The sequence below is a fragment of the Prionailurus viverrinus genome, chromosome C1 (assembly GCF_022837055.1).
Source record: "Prionailurus viverrinus isolate Anna chromosome C1, UM_Priviv_1.0, whole genome shotgun sequence".
NCBI lineage: Eukaryota > Metazoa > Chordata > Mammalia > Carnivora > Felidae > Prionailurus > Prionailurus viverrinus.
In genome coordinates this window covers 49,831,025-49,847,423 of record NC_062568.1, presented here as the reverse complement: position 1 = coordinate 49,847,423, position 16,399 = coordinate 49,831,025, and the positions used below count along the sequence as shown (strand labels likewise).

General features: G+C 36.4%; 1 protein-coding gene across 7 annotated transcripts in view; it reads right to left on the bottom strand.

The window, feature by feature from the left end:
- The window catches only part of SESTD1 (SEC14 and spectrin domain containing 1), a 171,021-nt gene that overhangs the window by 30,007 nt on the left and 124,615 nt on the right, over positions 1-16,399 (bottom strand). For all 7 annotated transcript variants that reach the window (XR_007154798.1, XM_047871087.1, XM_047871085.1 and 4 more), the window contains one exon: positions 7,454-7,576. Coding sequence is in view for 6 of the 7 variants with exons in the window: in XM_047871087.1 (XP_047727043.1) it covers positions 7,454-7,576 (123 nt within the window). In the remaining variant the exon portion in view is untranslated. The remainder of the gene's footprint in view (positions 1-7,453; positions 7,577-16,399) is intronic.

Genomic DNA, 16,399 nt, shown 5'->3' with positions numbered 1-16,399 from the left:
TTGTTTTTGAGAAAGAGAGAGAAAGAGAAAGAACAAGAACGCGAGAGTGAGAGTGCTCATGGGAGGAACACAAAGAGAGGGAGGTACAGAATCTGAAGCAGGCTCCAGGCTCTGAGCTGTCAGCAAAGAGCCTGACGTGGGGCTCAAACCCATGAACTGAGCTGAAGTCAACATTCAACCGACTGAGCCACCCAGGAGCCCCCCTGCAAGAAATTTTAAGGGGGACTCTTTGAGCGGAGAAAAGTCAAAACAAAAAAGACCAAAAGCAAGTAACACTAGAAAGGACTAGAGAACATCACCAGAAACACCAACTCTACAAGTAACACAATGACAATAAATTTGTATCTTTCAGTACTCTAAATGTAAATGGACTAAATGCTCCAATCAAAAGACACAGGGTATCAGAATGTATAAGAAAACAAGACCCATCTATATGCTGCTTACAAGAGACTCATTTTAGACCGAAAGACATCTGCAGACAGAAAGTAAGGGGATAGAGAACTATTACACTAATGTTCATCAAAACAAACCTGGAGTAGCCATACTTATATCAGACAAACTAAATTTCAAAATAAAGACTGAAACAAGAGATGAAGGTGGGCATAATTAAGGGGTCTATCCACCAAGAAGATCTAACAATTGTAAATATTTATGCCATCGTGGGAGCACCCGAATATATAAATCAATTAATCAAAAAAAAACCTCATTGATAATAATACCGTAATAGTAGGGGACTTCAATACCCCACTGATAACAATGGACAGATCATCTAAGCAGAAAATCAACAAGGAAACGATAGCTCTGACACACTGGACTGGATGGACTTAACAGATATATTGAGAATATTTCATCCTAAAGCAGCAGAATACACATTCTGCTCAAGTACACATGGAACATTCTCCAGAATAGGTCCCATACTGGGACACAAATCAGCCCTCAACAAGGGCAAAAATACTGAGATCATACCGTACATATTTTTAGACCACAACACTATGAAACTTGAAATCAACCACAAGAAAAATCTGTGAAGACCATGAATACTCGAGGATTAAAGAACATCCTACTAAAGAATGAATGGGTTAACCAAGAAATTAAAGAGAAAATTAAAAAGGACACAGAAGCCAATGAAAATGATAACACAATAGTCCAAAACCTCTGGAACGCAGCAAAGGTGGTCTTAAGAGAGAGTATACAGCAATCAAGGCCTTCCCAAAGAAGGAAGAAAGGTCTCAAATATGCAATCTAACCTTACACCTAAAAGAGCTGGAAAAGAACAGCAAATAAAGCCCAAAACCAGCAGAAGAAGGAATAAAGAGCAGAAATCAATAAGATCAAAATAAAAAAAAACAAAAAACAAAAACAGATCAATGAAACCAGGAGCTGGTTCTGTGAATGAATTAACAAAATTGATAAACCCCTAGCCAGACTGTAGTAAAACTCTACTCTCCACTTGTGAGAGTGCAAGTAAAAAACACAACACCTTAGTATTATGAATAGTTTTGACCCTGTGGACCCTATAATAGAATCTCAGGAATTTCTCTTCCCAGAGATCCTCTGGCCATATTTGAGAACTACTGGACAAGTTAGTTAATGATGCTAAGAAAATTGGTTATGTCCATGAGAGGGGGTGGGGGCGGACAGGAGCCTACCTCACACCATACAATATTAAATTTCAAATGAATTAAAGGTGTAAATGTGAATAATTTTTTTAAACAAGATTAAGAGAGACTGATTTAAAGACGAAAATACTACTTGAGAAAAATATCACTACGTTTTCAAATAGAAAGGAATTTCACAATCTTCTCCACAGTACTTGCAAATGTAGTTTATGCTCTAAAAAAATAGAACCAATTCTTTGAAAAAATGAGTAATGATACAGAGTAAAATAGTAAAGTAAAAGATTAGCGCCCTGGATCAGTATTTCTTACAGTGAGATCTATCTACATCACAGTGGGGTGCCTGCGTGGCTCAAGAGGTTAAGTGTCCAAATTTGGCTCAGCTCATGATCTCGCGGTTCATGAGTCTGAGCCCTGCATTGGGCTCTGTGCTGACAGCTTGAAACCTGGAGCCTGCTTCGGATTCTATGTCTCCCTCTCTCTCTCTGCCCCTCCCCCACTCATACTCTGTCTGTCTCTCTCTCTCCCAAAAATAAACATTAAAAAAATAAGTAAAATAAGAAAACTTAAGTTCCACCCTGACCTACTAAATCAGAGTCTGCTGGTATGTGGCTCTGCAACAGCAAGTTTAACAATTACTTCAGGTGACTCCTATGACCACTAGGGTTCACACGAAACCATACTAAAGCTGATTTTTTTCCCTAGTTTGAACTTAGAATATAAAGGCCCTAGTAACCAGAACAAGGATGCAAACAAAACTAGTCTGGTTCATGAAATTAACACCTGAAATTAAAGAAACTCTTACCAGGAACTGCACCTGTCCTAAAAAAAAAAAAAAAATAATCAGTCTCCCGGGATGTAAGGGAAAAAAAAAACTGTCGTGCATGTGCACGTGCACGTGCGCTCTCTCTTCAAATTAATCAAAATGTTTCTTTCTAAGAAATAGAATATAAAATTTATAGAACACTGAGTGAACAGGCTGCCTTCGGCTCAGTTTTGGTCATCCTCTGGTCTACCTCTTATAAACATTTAACTGCACAGAAAAGGATTACTTCATAGAAAAAAACACATCAATTCCAAGACATTGTAATTTGGATGCAGGCGGCAGATAAGGAATGAGCTTGAATGCTCACATACTAGGACAGAGGGAGTCATCGGGATTGACACTGGAATCATGTGGCAATTGGTGGTGATGCACAGCTGGTGAAATAATGGGTATTTATGCTTTTACCAAGAAATACAAATCCTAATTTAGGCGGAGAGAAACACTGCCAGCTCACTGAAGGCTAATATGTTCAGGAGAAGTGGGTGTTCACTCTTCATGTACATCTGTTTTGCTGCTTACTAGAAGGCACAACACAACAGTCTTCTCTTTGAAAACCAGAAGTCAGCACTGTGAGATGGGGGATACAAACAGAATCCTAAAGCATCATAGATTTGTTTTTGCATATTCCTATGATGTGCTTTTACTTGCAAAGAGAAAAAGAAAACTTTTAATAAGATAGCAGATCATAAGCTAATATACTCATCCTGCATCAATCTATTCTCAAGGTGACAATGTAGTGCCACTTATTGGTTTAAAAAGTGCAATTCTCTTTTGTAAACATTTAGAATGAAAAATTTCAAATATATTAAAAACTGGAAAAAACAGTATAATGAACTCTCTGTGCCATCTATTTTCAGTGACTATTAACTCAACTCATGGCGAATCCTGTTTCTTCTATACGACCATCCTATTTGTCCTCACCCCCCAATTTTGAAACTGACTGTCACACATCATTTAAAATGAGATCCATAATTAAGTCATCAATGATTCTTTTCTTTGAGCACCATGTCTATAAATGCAAACATCAATATATATGCTTATGTCCTCAAGTACTAAGAGGACAGAAATGGAAAAAAAAAATGTTATTATCTATTATCTTAAGCATATCAAATCCAGTAGCTTTCTCTGAGAGTGAGCTAGTGAGCAAGACAGAGAGAAATATAGAAAGCGACAGAAAGAGAAGTACAGAGATGCAGACAGAGGAAAAAGATTTTATGAGTATCAACCCAGCTACCCATTCATCAAAAAATGCTCTCTTCAACAAAAAAAGTTTCTTCATGTATAAAAATAAGGTGATGGTATTATTAGAGTAGTCTAAAAGTAGTCTAAAAGATCAGGGGACCTGGGTGGCTCAGTCAGTTAAGTGTCCGACTTTGGCTCGGGTCATGATCTCATGGTTCGTGGGTTTGAGCCCTGCATTGGTTCTGTGCTGACAGCTCAGCGTCTGGAGCCTGCTTCAAATTCTGTGACTCCCTCTTTCTATGCCTTTCCCCTGCTTGCATGCTGTCTCTCTCAATAATACATAAATATTAAAAAAATTTTTTTAAGAATAATCTAGATCATTTACAATTCAAAAATTCTGGAATTTTATATTGATTTCATATAAGTAAACAAGTGCACAAGTAAACAAGAGCCATTCATAAGCAATGCGTTTCTTTTTTTTTTTTTTTTTAGTTTATTTTTTGAGAGAGAGAGAGAGGGTGAAGCAGAGAGAGAAAGAGAGAGAGAGAGAGACAGGAGAGAGTGCAAGCAGGGAAGGGACAGAGAGAGAGGGAGAGAAAGAATCCTAAGCAGACTCTGCACTGTCAAAAGAGAGCCTGAGGCTCTCTCAAACTCACAAACTGTGAGACCATGACCTGAGCCAAAATTAAGAGTTGGATTCTGGGGCACCTGGTTGGCGCAGTCGGTTAAGTGGCCACCTTCAGTTCAGGTCATGATCTCGTGGTTCATGAGTTCCGGCTCCATGTCAGGCTCTGTGTTGACAGCTCAGAGCCTGGAGCCAGCTTCAGATTCTGTGTCTTCTCTCTCTGCCCCTCCATTGCTTGTGCTCTCTCTCAAAAAATAAACAAACATTAAAAGAAAAAAAAAAAAAACTGGATGCTTAGCAACTGGGCCACCCAGGCACCCCAGCAATGTGTTTCTTTAAATGACTTTCAAACTTTATAAATAAAAATACAAAAATAAAAATCTAAACACGAGAATCTCTATGAATACCCTTTGTAATTTCATCCACACTATATGCAATATAAAATGTACTTTTCAATTCCTTTTGTGAAGTTCTTCATAATAGGTATATAATCCAACTTCTAACTATAATTATTCCTCTTGACATCTTAAAAAAATAATAAAATATAGATAAATCCTGTCTTTAGGACCCTCATGTGTCACATATCTTTATTTAAAAGATTTTGCAGGTACTCTTATAACTAAATCCTCTAGATGAAGTCTAGAATGTTCTATAGCAAATACTGTTTTCAAGAACTAAAAAAAACCCTGTTTTCAAAGGACTAAATTAAATTATAGGATAACTAAATTATAGGATAGAGTTATACTATAGTAACATGCTCTAGAACAATCCACAGGGTTCAAATGAGTCATAGTTTATGCCAAAAATATCAACAGCATTAAGTTATTTAAAAAATACCAAGAACATCAAAGGTTATAAGCTAAATACAAATTATTCAATTTTTTTTAGCATAAAAGGAAAACACATTATGTTGGAACCTGTGAAATGTATAAAATACACATATTTTTTTCAATTACAGGATTTCATTTTTAAATCTCTTACAAGTACTAATTAGGAAAAGTGCTGACAATATATACACTATCTTTAGATAATTCCAAATCCAAATCTTGTGATACCTCTTGCTTATACGTTATTCAGTGAGTTTACAAATTCTATAGAGAATAGTGTGTATTTTATCTGCCAATACTGCAGATTAGTAAAGCTGATTTGGGGAATATTATAATGAAAAAAATATAAAAAACTAAACAGAATGGTATGTATTAAGAAGGAAAATAATTACGTCAGATATTGTTAAAATACACCTTTAGTAAAGAGCCAATGACACTTGGTCAACAATTCAAATTTATTCCTGAGAAAAGCATATTCAACATTTATTTTTTAATCTCATTTAGTTAAAATATACATTTACTAATACAATTATTTTATTTATTTGAGAGAGAGAATGCCAAACAGGCTCTGCACTGTCAGCACAGAGCCCAATGTGGAGCGTGAACTCACAAACCTCAAGATCATTACCTGAGTCGAAACTAAGAGTCAGGAGGTTAACCAAATGAACCACCCAGATGCCCCAACTAAAACTATACAACTTAAAAAAATTTTTTTAATGTTTATTTATTTTTAAGACAGAGAAACAGAGTATGAGCAGGTAAGGAGCAGAGAGAGGGGGAGACACAGAATGTGAAGCAGGCTCCAGGCTCCAAGGTGTCAGCACAGAGCCCGATGTAGGGCTTGAACTCACAAATGGTGAGATTATGACCTGAGCTGAAGTTGGATGCTTAACTAACTGAGCCACCCAGTTGCCCTTTAAACTATACAATTTTTATTTATCACTTCAACTGGGGAAGATATAGGGGAAAGAAAAAAAACTGGATGTTCAGATAACCTGTAAATCTCATCTGGGTCCAGAGTTTAAAAGTATTTTTGATCAATTTTTTTCAGTTCTCTATTATCTATAGATCCTAGTGATCAGGATGCACGCTATAGTCACCCCTGAACACATGACCTTTTTTCCAATTAACACATAAATCCAATCAGAGTATACTCTGATCACTTGGATTTGTCTTTTTGGGGACGTTGGTTGGCAGGGGTGGGGGGGTGCTGGCTTCTTTTATTTCCTATTTAACGGAAAGATGTTTTATTCTTCATATTATATGTAAGGTTGAATACTGTGTGTGTGTATGTGTGTGCAAACTAATCAATTTAAGCTACATAACCTACAAAAGTAGAAATTAATGTATTTCAGTTTATTTTTCCAATTTTCTAGTCAATCTATCGAAAGTACCATAAGAAATACAATTTGAGGGAAAAAAGGGGTGAGCTAATTGATCCACAACTGAATGATCACTTTCTCAGTAATGAAGAGCTAACTCTAACAAAGCAGGGGCTTAACATATATCAACTTCCTCCATATACAAGTTGTTCAATTTTAAACCCTTTTGAACAATTATTATCTATAATCTGCCTATAGATTATTTGCTAATTGTATAACTGTGATTTGTTTGATCATCCCCTTCACAGATACAAACGAGAGCCTCTGAACGCACAAAGAATGTAAAGATATCCTGTACCCTTTGCAATCATTTTCCATCAGTTGTGACTAATGCAACAATTCTGGAATTACTCTCAGGCATTAATTGTACTGTATATACCCTAATAAGACAGGGACAGCCTCCCTGAGGATTTAAGGATCATAGTTTCTGTCGCAGGACTACAGATGAAGATTCTGTTTTTGTACTACCACTCTTTATTCTGTCACTGTAATTTTTAAAATTTCCCATGAATTAAAAAATTTTCACATGAATTATGTTTCTATAAAAATATACAATTAAACTGGATTGGAGCCAAACGCAAAACCAAACTTCCAATGAATACACAGTAAGGAGTCAAAATGTACCTTATGGCCTCTGAATATTAAACATACTATACTTTGGGGTGCCTGGGTGGCGCAGTCGGTTAAGCGTCCGACTTCAGCCAGGTCACGATCTCACGGTACGTGAGTTCGAGCCCCGCGTCAGGCTCTGGGCTGATGGCTCAGAGCCTGGAGCCTGTTTCCGATTCTGTGTCTCCCTCTCTCTCTGCCCCTCCCCCGTTCATGCTCTGTCTCTCTCTGTCCCAAAAATAAATAAACGTTGAAAAAAAAAATTTTTAAACATACTATGCTTTATGTCCTGTGCTAAAGTTTACAGCAACTTATCTCTTAGTACCACATATGCTGATTATGCACAGTAATCACAGCACTGTAACTTGCAGAGGAAAAGCACTCACACTGTGCTGACTCTCGATCTCCTCGTGCTTTTGCTGCAGTGCCTGGGAGGCCCGGATGGAGTCTCCAATCCCCCACTGGGCTCGTAGTTGTTCTGATCCAGGCCCTTCAAGCCAGTTCACAACCTATAAATGAAAGTTGAGATGAAACAATCAAAAGCTTCCCAAACATCCACTGTTTTCTCCTCCCAAAGTTCCTAAAGTATTTTTAATTTAAATTAAATTCTATTGTAAAGGCAATAAATATTTCTTTTGGAACTATATGGCCATAATCTGATAACTTTTCCAAAATCAAAATTTGAAAGCATGTACACTACAGCACCTTAGGCTTTCAGCCATCTGATCATCTGCCAGGCTAAAAATGTGGAATGCCCCCATAAAAGAGGATTAAAAATTAACATATGATAAGAAATAAAAGAACTATAGGATTTAGAGTTGTAAAGGATATGAGAAATGACACTGGTCAAATTTCTTATCTACCACTTAAGAAAACTGAGTTTCAAAGATTGACTTCCCAAGGTAATATAATCCATTATTAAAAACCTAGGACACAAAAAGCCATGTGTCCTGACTCATAGTCTTAACGTTCTCAAAATACTGCTAAAACTAAATGAATTAACTAATATGAAGCTAAAATACCATTTTTCTCTATTTGAAAATTAAAAACTGTAGTTTTATACTACTAGAGTACACAAGAGGGGTCCTGGGATGAACTAAACATGCAGACCCACAGACCATCTGAGCTCCCACTGGTACTGCTCAGTAGGATGTAAGGTGATGAACTAAGTTTGCCAGAGCAGCATCAAATGTTTTTCTGCCAAGTCCCTGAAGCAGTCTAACAGTTCAGGCATAAGGAGATGAGATCCATATGGGATAGATTTGGGGAGCACTCTGGAATCAAAACTCCATACCCCACAGTGGTCATGCATACTATAAAAGTCCTAAATTCGGAGCACCTAGGTGGCTCAGTCAGCTGAGCGTCCGACTCTGGATTTCAGCTCAGGTTGTGATCTTGCGGTTGTGAGACTGAGCCCTGCAACGGGCTCTATGCTGACAGCATGGAGCCTACTTGGGATTCTCTCTCTCCCTTTTTCTCTGCCCCTCCCCTGCTTGCACACTCATGTACACTCACTCTCTCAAAAATGAAATAAAACTTTAAAAAAAAGTCTTGAATTCAAGGATGCCCAAAGTCATGCCTTCCATCAAGTATTAGTTCTCCCCGTCCATATCCAGAATAATTTTTACTATAAAAGCAATGTTGCCCACTAAACACAGATGACATTCCAAATTTTACATGTTTTCAAGGAAAGAGAGCTAGAGAGTTAGGCAAAGATCAAAGTTTCATGCAGAAAGAGTAAAGAATTGTGTTAACTCTTCACCCAGAAACACACACACACTAAAACTATATGGACACAGTAAAATAATTTTAACAGAAAAAATAATATTATTATCAAGTTTTACCTGTTACTAAATTAAGGAATTCAAAAACAGATGTATGGTTATGCCCCAAATGTAAACTTAAGATAGCTCCTAAAAAGTGAATGACGGTATGTCTGTAGCATAATATTACAGACCCTGGATAGACAGGCTTACCTCAGAACTTTATAACAAAGTATTACAGACCCATACTGCATTTCGTTATTATCAGGTTAAAATTTATTCCTTCAAAAATCTAATAGTTCATGTAATTTTTAGTAGTTATATAAAAGTACATCATAGGGAAAAATCATATATATTTCTTTCAATTAAGTTTTCACATGCATTGCATTTTCATGTTACTCCAAATTTAAGTGCTACATCTAATCCTTACAGAGTACAAGGAATTTCTATCCTGTGTTGCTCACTTAATATTATACTATAAAACTATAATGATTTTCTTTTAAAAAAAATTTTTTTTTTCAACATTTATTTATTTTTGGGACAGAGAAAGAGCATGAACGGGGGAGGGGCAGAGAGAGAGGGAGACACAGAATCGGAAACAAGCTCCAGGCTCTAAGCCATCAGCCCAGAGCCTGACGCGGGGCTCGAACTCACGGACCGCGAGATCGTGACCTGGCTGAAGTCGGACGTTTAACCGACTGCGCCACCCAGGCGCCCCAAACTATAATGATTTTCTATGTGGCTACAATTAAAATTTTCAGTAGCTGCAAACTTACAAAAATTTTTAATGTTTGTTCTTTTTTTTTTTTTTTTGAGAAAGAGAGACAAAGCATGAATGGGGAACGGGCAGAGAGAAAGGGAGACAGAGAATCCAAAGCAGGCTCCAGACTCTGAACTGTCAGCACAGAGTCTGATGCAGCGCTCAAACTCATAGACCTCAAGATCATGACCTGAGCAAAGTTGGACACGAAACTGACTCAGCCACCCATGCACCCTGCAAACCTCTGTTTTTAAGAAGACTGACCTCCTTGCCTGCCTTCCTCCCTCCCTCCTATCTGTCCAACCAACTATCCAATCAACCCACCCCTTATTAAAAGCTGAGTAATGTATCACATGTATCACTTCAAATACCACTTTTAAGACTTCAGGTATCTACCATTGAGAAATCTTTTATATGCCCTAAATGTAAACTTAGGGTGTGTGTGTGTGTGTGTGTGTGTGTGTATGTGTATATATATGTATGTACGTATATATACATATATATATATATACACACACACAAACACATACACATATACATATGGAGAAGTTCATATGCAGCATTTTTTTCTCTAATTCGATGTTGTTTGCCTAGGAAACATTTTCAGTAAAGATCTTGAATTCAATGACAATGTCATGTTAGTATACATTATAAAATTGCTCTCTAAAACATGTTTCTATTGGAACATCCAAGTAATTAAAGTTTTAACTGAGCATAACCTGTGCAAAGTGTACAAACTATTGCTTTTAAAATGCTTCTGCCAAACTGAACAACAGAAATCTCTCCAGGTATATTTTTAAATATTATTAAGATTGAATAAATTGCAAGTGTTTACTAAAAGTATATGATCTTTAGTGAATTCTATCCTCATGTTCTTTGCCCATTTATGTTCTACTTTCTTAAATATTAATATATTTTCAGCTTAATTTCTCTTTACAAGGTTTTAATACTAGGAAGCAAAAATTTAAAAACAAAAAATGTCAGAATATTATTCTGTATTCATGGAATAGCCTTCAGTGCTTTAATTTTCTTGGCTAAACTGTTTTCAGAGTCCTAAGTTCATCTGCAAACCCTTGCTCTGAAGTCCTTTTTGGAATACAATGCTTTGCTCCTCAATATCTCTACTTTTCTGCTTTAATCTTTTGTATGAGCAGTCCTACTAGTACCCTAGGATAGGGTACTAGGGTCCTGTTTTTCTCTGTTGGCCTATGGAAAGTATCACTCTTTCACAGAGTAAGAAAGCACAGGGCATGATTTTCAATTCTGAATTCTGGCTCTGCTCCTACTAGTAGAAACACTTTGGGCTGTCCATCTTTAAAATGGTATCTATGCTACATACCATACAAAGCTGCTGTCAGGATTATACCAGTCATTAAATGTAAGACACTTACCACAGTAGATAAATACTAGTAATTGTTTCCTTCTTTGCATTTCCCACTTTTCTGAAGAAAAAAGCCTAGCTCCTCTTTATTCAGTCTTTTTATTAGGTTTTTAATTTTAATTCCAGTATAGTTAACAACAGAGTATAATATTAAGTTCAAGTGTACAGCATGGTGTTTCAACAATTCTATACATTACTCAATGCTCATCATGGTAAGTGTACTTTGTAATCCCCCCCATCTCCCCTTTGATCATTAATCAGTTTGTTCTCTATAGTCAAGAATCTGTTCCTTGGTCTTTTTTTTTTTTTTTGCCTTGGCTCATTTGTTTCTAAAATTCCACAAGTGAAATCATATGGTATCTGTCTTTCTCTGAATGACTTATTTCACTTAACATTATACTCTCTAGCTCCAATCATGTCGCTGCAAGCAAATGGCAAGGTTTCATTTTTTATGGCTGAATAATATTCCATTGTATATATACACCACATCTTCTTTATCCATTCATCCAAAGATGGACTAAGATCCATCCTTGGGCTACTTCTGCAATTTGGCTACTGTAAATAAAGATAAATTTATTGTATATGCAATAAACATGGGGGTGAATGTGTCCCTCTGAATTATTATTTTCACACTCTTTGGGTAAACAACCAGTAGTGTGATTATTGGATCATAGAGTAGTTTTATTTTTAAATTTTTGAGGATCCTCCATACTGTCTTCCAGAGTGGCTATACCAGTACAAGAGGGCTCCTTTTTCTCCACATCCTCACCAACACTTGCGGTTTCTTGTGTTTTTGATTTTAGCCATTGTAACAGGTGTGAGGTGACATCTCATTACAGTTTTGATCTGCATTTCCCTGATGATCAGTCAGGTTGAGCATCTTTTCATATGTCTGTTGGCCATCTGTAGGTCTTCTTTGGAGAAATGTTTGTTCATGTCTATTTTTTAACTGGATTATTTGTTTTGGAGTGTTGAGATGTGTAAGTTCTTTATATATTTTGGAAACTAACCCTTCGTTGGATATGTCATTTACAAATGTCTTCTCCCATTCAGGAGGCTTTTAGTTTTCTTCATTGTGCAGAAGCTTTTTATTTTGATGTGGCCCTAATAGTTTATTTTTGCTTTTATTTCCCTTGCCTAGAAAAAAATGTTGCTACAGCTGATGTCAGAGAAACTACTGCCTGTGCTCTCTTCTCAAGTTTTTATGAGGTCAGGTCTCACACTTCGATCTTTAATCCATTTTGAGTTTATTTTTGTGTATGGTAAAGAAAGTGGTATGGTTTCATTCTTTTGCATATTGCTGTCGTTTTCCCAACACTATTTGCTGAAGAGACTGCCTTTCTCCCATTGCATATTCTTTCTGTCTTAGTTGAAGATTAATTGACCATGTAACTGTGGGTTTATTTCTGGGCTCTCTATTCTGTTCCACTGACCTATGTGTCTATTTTTGTGCCAGTACCACACTGATTACTACAGCTTTGTAATATAACTTGGAAGACTAGAATTGTGATACCCCAATTTTGTTTTGAAATCTTGAAAAAGATTGCTTTAGCTGTCTTGGGGTCTTTTGTGGTTACATCCAAATTTTAGGATTGTTTGTTCCAGTTCTGCGAAAAATGCTGTTGCTATTTTTGATAATAGCTACATTAAATCTGCAGACTGCTTTGGGTAGTATAGACATTTGGACAATATTTGTTCTTCCAACCCATGAGCATGGAGTGTCTTTCTATTTCTTTGCACCATCTTCAATTTCATTCATCAGTTTTTCATAGTTTTCAGGGTACAGGTCTTTCACCTCTTTGGTTAAGTTTATTCCTAGATATTCTACTGTTTCTGGTGCAACTGTAAATGGGATTGTTTTCTTCATTTCCCCTTTTTACTTTTTCATTATTAGTGTATAGGAATGCAACAGATTCTGTACACTGATACTGTATCCTGCAACTTTAATGAGTTCAGTTATCAGCTCTAGTAGTTTTTTGGTGGAGTCTTAAGGTTTTCTACATAGAATGTCAGGTCATCTGCAAATAGTATTTTACTTATCAATTTTTTTTAGGTTGTCTAATTACTGTGGCTAGGACTTACAGTACTTTGTTGATAAAAGTGCTGAGAATGGACATCCTGGTCTTGTTCCTCACATTAGGGAAAACTTTGTTTTATCACCATTAAGTATGATGTTGGTTGTGGGTTTTTGATATACTGCCTTTATTACATTGAGGTAGGTTCTCTCTAGGCCTGTTTTGTTGAGGGTTTTTAACATGAATGTTGTACCTGTCAAATGCTCTTCCTGCATTTATTGAAATGGTCATATAGACTTTATCCTTTTACTGATGTGTGGCCATTCACTCTTTACAAAGTTTCACATCTGTATTTTACAGGAAGATCCCTGAGGTTCTTAACAAAGTCCCGGAACTGTTTCATTCAATATTTTAAAAAATGGAAATAAAAAGAAGAAAAAAAAGTCTTAAGGACATTTATGTAAACATTTTTAAACAATTTTCCATTTCCTTTTGGGAACTCAATTCTCATTGATTGCTACACATTACGAATACAGACATAAAGATAAATATAAAATGCTAAGGGTGGAATGAAAGCCTCCCAAAAGTTTTTAACTATTAATAATGTATTATATGTTATTTTTAAAAACCTAAAGTATTATTTAAACATTTAAACTATGATTTTAGAATATTCTACAAACAAAAAAAGCAGATTAATATAAATCATGATAACTGAGGAAAAACAATTCATTAGCATGAAACTTCCAAAGAGTCATAAATTTAAAAATAAATTTTAAATAAAGCATACATACACTTGGTGCAAAAAATGTTACATACTCAAGTGCACATATAGTTTTAATGTATGCTGAAAGTAATTTTCCTTAGTATGCAACACCAGTAATGTAGACACATTAAATGTATGACTATTTCTAACAAAAACAATGCAAATGGAGGTTGACGCCCTAGTAAACAAGTCTATTTAAATGCATTAATGATGGTAGTTTGCCAAACTAGGCTATAAAACTTAATTTTAATCAGGATATCTTGTTCAATCTGAATATTAACTTACTGCAAAAACAGTTTCATGCCCAATCCACATCAATGTGACCCTCAAGTGGTTACACTGATATGCAAAGTATAACCTTGGAGATGTGCTCTTCTAAAAAAATTTTTATTTAATTTTTTAAATTTACATCCAAATTAGTATATAGCGCAAAAAATGATTTCAGGAGTAGATTCCTAAATGCCCCGTTTAGCCCATCCCCCCCCCCACAACCCCTCCAGTAACCCTCCGTTTGTTCTCCATATTTAAGAGTCTCTTCTGTTTTGTCCCCCTCCCTGTTTTTTATTAGTTTTTGTTTCCCTTCCCTTATGTTCATCTGTTTTGTATCTTAAAGTCCTCATGTGAGTGAAGTCATACAATATGTCTTTCTCTGACGAATTTTCCTTAGCATAATACCCTCTAGTTCCATCCATGTAGTTGCGAATGGCAAGATTTCATTCTTTTTGATTGCTGAGTAATACTCCATCGTGTATACGTGTGTGTGTGTGTGTGTGTGTGTGTGTATCCATTCATCCATCGATGGACATTTGGGCTCTTTCCATACTTTGCCTATTGTTGATAGTGCTGCTATAAACATTGGGGTGCATGTGTCCCTTTGAAACAGCATACCTGTATCCCTTGGGTAAATACCTACTAGTGCAATTGCTGGGTCATAGGGTAGCTCTATTTTTAATTTTTTGAGGAACCTCCATACTGTTTTCCAGAGTGGATGCACCAGTTTGCATTACCACCAGCAGTGCAAAAGAGATCCTCTTTCTCCACATCGCCAACATCCGTTGTTGCCTGAGTTGTTAATGTTAGCCATTCTGACAGGTGTGAGGGGGTGTCTCACTGTGGTTTTGATTTGTATTTCCCTGACGATGAGAGATATTGAGCATTTATTCATGTGTCGGTTGACCATCTGGATGTCTTCTTTGGAGAAGTGTCTATTCATGTCTTTTGCCCATTTCTTCACTGGATGATTTGTTTTTTAGGTGTTGAGTTTGATCAGTTCTTTATAGATTTTGGATACTAACCCTTTGTCTGATATGTCATTTGCAAATATCTTCTCCCATTCTGTTGGTTGCCTTTTAGTTTTGCTGATTGTTTCCTTCGCTGTGCAGAAGCTTTTTATTTTGATGAGGTCCCTATAGTTCATTTTTGCTTTTGTTTCCCTTGCCTCTGGAGACGTGTTGAGTAAGAAGTTGCTGTGGCCAAGATCAAAGAGGTTTTTGCCTGCTTTCTCCTCAAGGATTTTGAAGGCTTCCTGTCTTACATTTAGGTCTTTTGTCCATTTGGAGTTTGTTTTTGTGTATGGTGTAAGAAAGTGGTCCGGGATCATTCTTCTGCATGTTGCTGTCCAGTTTTCCCAGCACCACTTGCTGAAGAGATTGTCTTTATTCCATTGGATATTCTTTCCTGTTTTGTCAAAGAATAGTTGGCCATACGTTTGTGGGTCCATTTCTGGGTTGTCTATTCTGTTCCATTGATCTGAGTGTCTGTTTTTATGCCAATACCATACTGTCTTGATGATTACAGCTTTGTAATATAGCTTAAAGTCCGGGAGATGTGCTCTTAAAATCTACCATGACAAATATTTGCAGAGGCCAAAAATGCATGTGACTATATAACATTCTTTCCTAGCCAGGCTGTTTTCTAAAGGCTGCATGAGAGAATATGTGGAAGACTGTGGAGTCAAACTGGTCAGAAGGACATGTCAAGGAAATGTCAAGCATCTGACCTGAAGAACTGGGAGAACTGGAGCATAGCCTCCCGCTGTACACTTATGCAACTAGGAGTGTATCCTATTTTCCACCCATGATTCCTTTTTCTACAAAGGAAGAAAAGCACATGGATGATCTTAGAAATAACATTTGCAATGCTGGCAGTAATTACTGCCAGAGTAAATAATGAGAATAATGACAGCATATTTCAGTGAAGTGGCATCAGCTCCTTCCCAGAGCACGTGAAAATCTAATTTTTAAATGTAGTAGCAGCAGCAGCATGGAGAAGAATCTCTGCATACCACATGATCTCTTAATGCCACCAATTTAAACTGTGGGGAATAAATGATAATTACATTGGTTATTACCTGTCATAGAGTTTATTAGAGCTATTGATTTCTCTTCCATAATGCTGTCAGTAATAAGACAGTACAAAAGAAATTTGGAAAAATTCAATTTTCACTAATTTAACATAAACAGTGATACTCAACTTTATGATTATCTTTATACAAACAAAAATTTTTTTTCATTTTCCCCAAATTTGCAAGACTATAGACAGTACAGTTTATGTTCTGTGTATGCTGACATGTTCAATACACATGACTATATAGCTACATTTACGTAATCATTCTGGCTAAAGAAATAAATCTTTGCCTAAGATGTGACCT